General features: G+C 45.1%; 1 protein-coding gene across 1 annotated transcript; it reads right to left on the minus strand.

Annotated features, from left to right (window-relative positions):
* Window positions 1–928: 928 nt before the first annotated feature.
* Pfn2 (profilin 2) lies at window positions 929–6,776 on the minus strand. The gene is made up of 3 exons (XM_032898354.1): window positions 6,507–6,776; window positions 4,367–4,559; window positions 929–2,555 (listed from the first exon to the last, which is right to left on the minus strand). Exons 1-3 carry the CDS (start codon window positions 6,636–6,638, stop codon window positions 2,458–2,460), a joined length of 423 nt encoding a protein of 140 aa, XP_032754245.1. The 5' UTR covers window positions 6,639–6,776; the 3' UTR covers window positions 929–2,457.
* Window positions 6,777–7,106: the final 330 nt, after the last annotated feature.

Genomic DNA, 7,106 nt, shown 5'->3' on the forward strand with positions numbered 1-7,106 from the left:
TTAACTCATAATTACTGCCTAACACCTTGAAAAATTTGTTATGTGCAGTATATTTTAAGTACGGAGAAGATTAATTCCTGTTCCCTAACCAATCTTTTTCAAGGGTAGTATGCAGGTCAATTGATATGAGCCACACTGGTTATTTCTAAACAGTCATGTCCTGGTCTATGGATTCTCCACCTCTAAGGCAGTTCATGTTCACTGTTACCAGCTCCCACTTTCACTTAGAATAACCTGAGTACCTACTGCTATGTTTCTGCTTGATAATTTGCAGTAATATGTGTCTCAATAGTCTTGAACTTAAATTATTTATGTAAGAGACTCTAGCATTAAAACATTTAGCTGTGGTCAACACATTACTCTGAAAACCAGAAAATGTAGAAGTATGAGATTTTCCTGAGTGCTGACTGAGGAATGGCCTCTGGCCTTTTACGAGGCTCACTGGCTGACGTCAGGCTGCCAGCATGACTGCAATCTACAGTCACTGACCCTTCAGTCCAGAAGAACCCTCCATAATGGAGTGCACAGAATCTCTTCTTGCCACTGGAGCCTCTAAGTAATTATAGATAAAAGAGTAGATATAGAGTTTGCATCAAGAGGCCAATATAACATGTATGCCCTAGCAGGTTAGCTGTCTTCACATTAAGTCAGGATGATCATAGAATGAAGGCACAAAAGCCACATCTAGTAGACCAAGGCTTAGTGAAAAGAAATTTGTAGGTGCTTTTACATGCTTGCAGGTAAGCTGGCCTTTTCCTCACAGTCCCTTGTCAGCTACAGCTGCCTACAAAGGCTTAGGCAGGAGTATTTTGAGTTTAAGGCCAACAAGGACTACACAGCAAATACCTCCTGCCCCACCCTCCAAAATCAACAATAACAACATAACCAAAAATGTATAATTTATAATGAAAACAGGAGTCCAATAGAGTATTTGGTTGGAATAAATTTATTTCATCTGTCTGTAAACAAGGTGTTTAATAGTTATGGCATTTTTTTAAATGCATATTAAATCAGATGAGTTAGACTGTATCCCAGATGTAACAAAGTGCAGGGAAAGAAATGGACAAATCAGCAACAAGATTTGTTTTTAAATCTGTACATTATCCACAATGCCCAAACAATAGAAGCAAATACTAGAATGTCCCTAAAGTAGTGCCATTCGAAAGAAATTCCATCTCACAATAGCAACAGTTCATTTTAACAATAGTATGGCACAGGATACATATGAAAAAAATACATCACAAGACAGCCAAGTCCACAATAATGCAACTTCATATAAAAACCTAAGCTGCAAATAAAAATTGGTCCTATGAAAAATAAACTGGACACACTCCAGATGGTTATGTTGGGTTACCTAATATCCATAATGGCAGCCTTTTACAATTTTACTCAAGAGTACAGCTGGTGTGCAAAGACAAGACAAGAAGTCTGAGCTACTGCAATGATCGAATGTCCCTGGGAATTTGATCGGTATGGTTACTGTAGTAAGGTCATGGGAGGAAGTGCCTTTCTCTCCACAGCTGCACTCATCACGTGCTATGACACTACAAACAGTGTCCCAAGTGCAATCACTGTATCAAAGTAAATCACTGCGACTCTCACTGCTCAGCGAGGAGGTATTGATTAGGTTAAATAAACCAGGCACTACACAAAGAGAATGGAAGCAAACCAAACGCCTCATGTTCGAAGGGAGGGGATGAGAAAGGTGTGAAGTACAGATGCATGCACTTTTTCCTCCCAACCATGCGCTACAAAAGGAAGACTAAATGAGCTAAGTAAATGCTCAAAGTGCTGAGAAAACACTGATCAAATTAGAGATTGTACACCGGCACCTTGCTTAATATTAACTTATTTTAGTAATCAGTATTCCACTAATTGCTAAGACGAAGTGATGCCCGACTTGGCATGCCCCCTTCCCCCAATCTCAAGATATCATGCAAATCATTATTGTGCTGCGATTACGATGCCAGATAAGGGTTGGTCACACAGTGGCTAACATACAAATGACCCTTGGGAATCATGACAGTAGAAAATAAGGAAGGAAAAACTAGCTACCATCTACAATCTGGTAGCATTGTGACCGTAATTAGGGTGGTGATGAAGACAGTTGATAGGTAGGTAGATGGGAGAGGCTGCTTATACATCAGACCTCTTCAGGTATAAAGCGAGTTCGTATGTTTTCTTGTTAATTGTGCCTGTGTGGACACCTTCCTTTCCCATGACTATAACCAATGCTGGAGTACACAAGGAAACAAAACAAAAATGAACATAATTATTTAAGGGGAAGGGGAAGAAAGACAGACACCTTTCCCCACCAACAGAGGGATACAAAGGAGACACAGGTTCATATCCCATCACCCTGCATTGCTAATAAAATTTCCAGAATTAAGACTTAAGCTTACAGCTAGGAAAATTTAAGAGCAATTTTCCCCTAATACTTAACAGTCTGCCTAGCAGCTAGAACCCAGAGTCTCTCAAGTATTTTGCCATTGAGTATGCCTTCTTATTCAATCCGCCTCCATGGACCCCTTCTTTTCCCATTACAAAGACCAAGACTGAAAGAAAAAGGAGAAAAGTGTTTCAAAAGAAGTGTTAATCAAGAATCACATAAGTTTAAGCAGATAGATTAATAAGTTAACATTAAGTTAGTTTTCCATAACTGTTTAACACTCAAAACCATCATGTCTCCAGATTGGAGATCCTTCAGGCTAGTAAAACCAGCACACTGTGAGATGTATGCAGGGAAGCCCACTGTACAACAGCTGAGTCCCATAAAGGCTCTGTGTGAGAGCGAGAAGGAAGGCGATCATTTACCTTGAGTCACAGGGAGAAATATTCTGGCTGACACCACACTATTTGTCTCTCAAAATATACTTTAACAACTTGATATTTTTCATTTATAAATTCTCCTCAAATGCAGCATGCATGATAAATACAAGCTATTGTCTCACATGTGTTACTATAAATAAGTTAACATGTCTATCACTTCCAGAGGAAAATGAAAACCAAATTTAAACAGAAATGATACTGTCAGTCAAAAAACTCTGCATCAGTGGTATTTGTCTTATATTGATACTTCCCTTTGCTAATCGTTTCCAGTCTAAAAATCATCAAACTTGTTTACTACTTCTAGCACCTAATTTGTATTGTACTGAACTCAACTTTATGTACAGCTGTGTGCCAAATATACTCACTGCCACTAGATGTCAGCAGTGTTTTATGATAAAAAAAAGTTTCATTTCATTTGGCTTCAAGTGTTGATTTTTTTTAAATGCATATGTGTGTGTTTGTCATGCATACGTATATACTACATGTGTGCCTGGTGTCCTTGGAGGCCAGAAGAGGGCACCAGAGCCCCTGGACTGTAGCTACACAATTGTGAGCTGCTGTGTGGGTGCTGGGAAGGGAACTCAGTCATGGCTATTATACACTAAGCAATCTCTCCAGTCCTTCAGCTGATGCATTTATTTTCCCAACCTTAGCATCTTATATATCTGGACACAGCTAAAACTTAAGATTTGTATGTTTTAAAGTTATCTTGTTTTATGTGATTTGTTTATGAAACAAATCACACCTCAGACACCCACAGCATTAAATTATAACTCACTGTAGGCTCACACTGCAGAACTGTTGTGTGCTAACTTTGCCAAATGATGCAGCTATACAACTTAATGCATAAATGTATTTGTCAGTGAGATGCCAGTGTAAATTTCAATCTCAAAGGTTCTCTATGAAATATTAAATTTACGCCATATTGAAATCAGAATTTTTATTACCAAGTCTAGAAACTGGTACCAGAGTTTGTGGGCCAAGTATATAAACTGCATGTAGTTTCCTACTTTTCATATTAAAATCTCATTCTTTGGAAGTATTTTAATAAATGGGACATGTACTCTAAGACTCTAGGTTATTTCTCTCTTCTTCCGAAATGTTCCTGGCAGAAAAATAAAACAATGTGATTGTTTCCTTTTTATGATGAGCAGGGAACGGATTTCAAATCTAAGCAAACATTAAAGGAGAGCTCTACAAGACTAATTAGACACAAAAATAACTAAGTGACCAGAACAGTTTAACAATCACATATACCCCAGCATCCTAACATGATGGCTTAACATCCTAACATGAGGCAACTTTCCATTGTTAAGATTACTAAAGCTGTGGCAGTTTACAGTAGTCAGGGGGAGGAGTGAGGCGCGTACGCACCACTCTCAAACAGACGAGATGGTAGCAGTGCCAGCCCTCAGTGCTGAGCAGCTCACAAACCCCCTTAAGAGTCTCTAGGAACGAATCTTTACTTAAACCATTAAAGAAACCCAAGTTCTAACATGGCATGCAACTTTTAGGCACAAAAAACCAGCTTGCTTACCTCTTCCAGCTCTGCCAACAGCAACGTTGTATGTTGGCTCCCCACCTTGACTCTTTGTCCGGATGTCCATTGTGCAGTCCGAGTCAACGTATAGGCTATCTCTGATCACAGAGCACTTCTTTCCTCCAAGAGTCAAACCATTGGTAAAGAAACCTTCCCGGTCTTTTCCTATAATCACATCTATTTCTGCTGGCTGGCCACCCAAAACAAAGAAGAAAAAATTACAGTTAATCAGAATTTGATACAACAAATGGTGTGCTGATGTAAATATCTTGATTTTTCTTGTTTTTATCATTACACGGTTACATGATTTACACATTAGTTTGCTTTTGCAGTGAGGTCTGCTAACTAAAAGCCAGAGTATAGCAACGGTACAAAGAGTCTCCCTAAACAGTTGGCAGTTGACACTGGCTACAAACTGAAATTGAGTTATTTATAAACTATATCAAGTCAGGTGCTACTTGAAGGTGCTTATGTAATTGTAAAGATTCAGCTATAAGCTCTTACAAAAGCTTGCCTGTCACATTCAGCCACATTAGTCATGTTGCATCAAAGTTAAAGTTGAGTGAAAGTCTACCCAGATAAACCTGCTCACTTCTCTGTTTCGAGCAGATTGAAATATCCCTGATATTCAAACCTCAACCACCGCCTCCATCACTGTGGGGCATTTCCAAGTTCGTTTTTCCCTCCTATTTTTCTAGCCACTTTTTTCTCTCCAACTTGCCTTGCCCTTCCATTCAATAATCAGCTTTTCCTTCTGGACAAATGCAGTGTGGAGTCTGTCTACAGCACTGCAGTAAGCAATAGTAAAATCAGACAGAAAATGGAGGGGCATTGGTAAGGAAAGTGAGGTAGCCAGCAGAACAGAAAAGAGAATACGTTCATTCTAACATTCCATGAATAAGAAGGAAGGCGTCGCCCCCATCAGAACTGCAGAGTCATAGCAGGCCCCAGCCATTTCCAAGCATACTCCCGCAATCTTCTTAAGCCAGACAGCGGGAACTCACACACAAAGGCAAGACTGCAGAAAAAAAAAGTTAATCACCAAATGTCAATTCGCTGTAGGAATTGTGGTCTCTCACATGGGGACAGGAGATCTTAAAGCACTCCTAGCATGGACTGAATCCACACTGATATATTAAACCATGTTAAGTAGTAAAATGCTGAGCACCTGTGATATGGGACTTGAATTTTCCTAGGTGATGGGAAGGGAGTGGGAGTGTGGAACTAAGAAATTAAGGGAATGGTCTTGTACTTGATACTGGTGCCAAAATTTTAAAGAAGAGCATTGCATAGAAACGGGCATAACAATAAGCAGTGCTGATTGACGAATATACTCCAAACGTGTGGCAACCGAGTCAAATGCCATCAAGTCACATGAAGATGAGACAACGTGAAGCAGATATCGGTATTAGTTCTTTTACTACCATCACTAAAGAGGGAGTGACTTGAGAAGTGTCACCCCCCTCCAGCGACTCCCCTGATTTTTTTTTAAATCACCCTTAAACCATCCCCTTTTTAGAGCTATGTTGCGTAACTGGGGATAACAGTATATCGATGAATCTCTATAGGTGGAGAAGAGAAATCAATGGCAGTTCGCCATCTTGGAGGAAAAAAAAAACTATAGAGCCACAGCTGAAGTAGATTCACGATTCCACCTACGTGGTCCGCGTACCTTTCTCTCCAGCCTAGGAGGCCTGGACACCCGCAAGCCTACGCAAAGTCACTCCATTAATTCCCGGGACCCGGCCACCGCCGCCACCCACATCCCGCGCACACTGCCGAGCCAGGGCCAGCCTGCCGCGTAGGACCTCCCGCCCACACCCGGGGACCTGCACTGCAGCCCGCCGGGCTCCCCGAACGCTGAGGGGCCTCCCGGGGAGACGTCCCCTCCTCCACCCTGGCAGCCGCAAGCCGGGGCGCCGCCGGGGCGAAGAGTCCGGCCGCCCCGCCCCCGCGCGGCCTCGGGCAGCATCCCCAGGCTCAGCGGCTGGCACGGGGAGCCCCCCCCGGCTGCATGCCCTTCCTCAGCCGGCGGTACCCTATCCTTCAGCCCCGGCCTCATCCCCTTCCTCGCGGGCGGGCGTCCCCTTCCTCAGGCCCGCCGCACACCTGCCGGCTCGGCGCCCCCGGGCCTCACCGTGATGCTCTGGAAGACGCCCCCGGCCGTGGCTGCCCAGACGTATTTGGCGTCGCAGTAGCCGACAATGGCGGCCTCCTGGCAGCAGCCATCGCACATCAGGTTATCCACGTAGCTCTGCCAACCGGCCATCTTCGAGCCCTTCGCACTGCAGCGGGGACGGCAGGAGCAGAGGCGCAGCAGCAGCGGCGGCGGCGGCGGCGGCGGCGGCGGCGGCGGTGGAGGCGGGCGGGGGCGGGAGGAGGCGGCTCTGCGCAGGCACCGACCGCCCCTCTCCGGGGAACTGCGGCGGGCGGGGACAGGACCCGCAGCGGGGAGCGCCGGGCGGCCGCGGCCGCGGGGCTCAGGGGCCAGCGGCTGAGCGACGCTTGCAGCGGGGCTGGCGACGGCCGACTCACACCGCAGCTCCCTCGGCTCTCCGCGGCCAGCGGGACGTGTGCGCGCGTGCGTGCGATCCTTCCGCAACGCAGCCGGCGAGGGTCCCGGGGAGGGCGGGAGAGCTGAGGCGGGGGCGCGGAGGGATACCGCCGGGGACAATCACGGCCCACACGTGCGGCAGGCGAGCGGGCGCGCGGCTGGGGCGCGGCGGCGGAGGCTTCA

Source organism: Rattus rattus, chromosome 3 (genome assembly GCF_011064425.1).
Source record: "Rattus rattus isolate New Zealand chromosome 3, Rrattus_CSIRO_v1, whole genome shotgun sequence".
Lineage (NCBI taxonomy): Eukaryota > Metazoa > Chordata > Mammalia > Rodentia > Muridae > Rattus > Rattus rattus.

Bases quoted from the DNA above. Each gene is read 5' to 3' on its own strand.
- Pfn2 (XM_032898354.1), bottom strand. From the start codon at position 6,638: ATGGCCGGTTGGCAGAGCTACGTGGATAACCTGATGTGCGATGGCTGC. The intron at 4,560-6,506 runs GTGAGGCCCGGG...TTGGGTGGCCAG, and splicing joins GCGTCTTCCAGAGCATCACG to CCAGCAGAAATAGATGTGAT. The intron at 2,556-4,366 runs GTAAGCAAGCTG...TTTTTCTTTCAG, and splicing joins TGTTGGCAGAGCTGGAAGAG to TCTTGGTCTTTGTAATGGGA.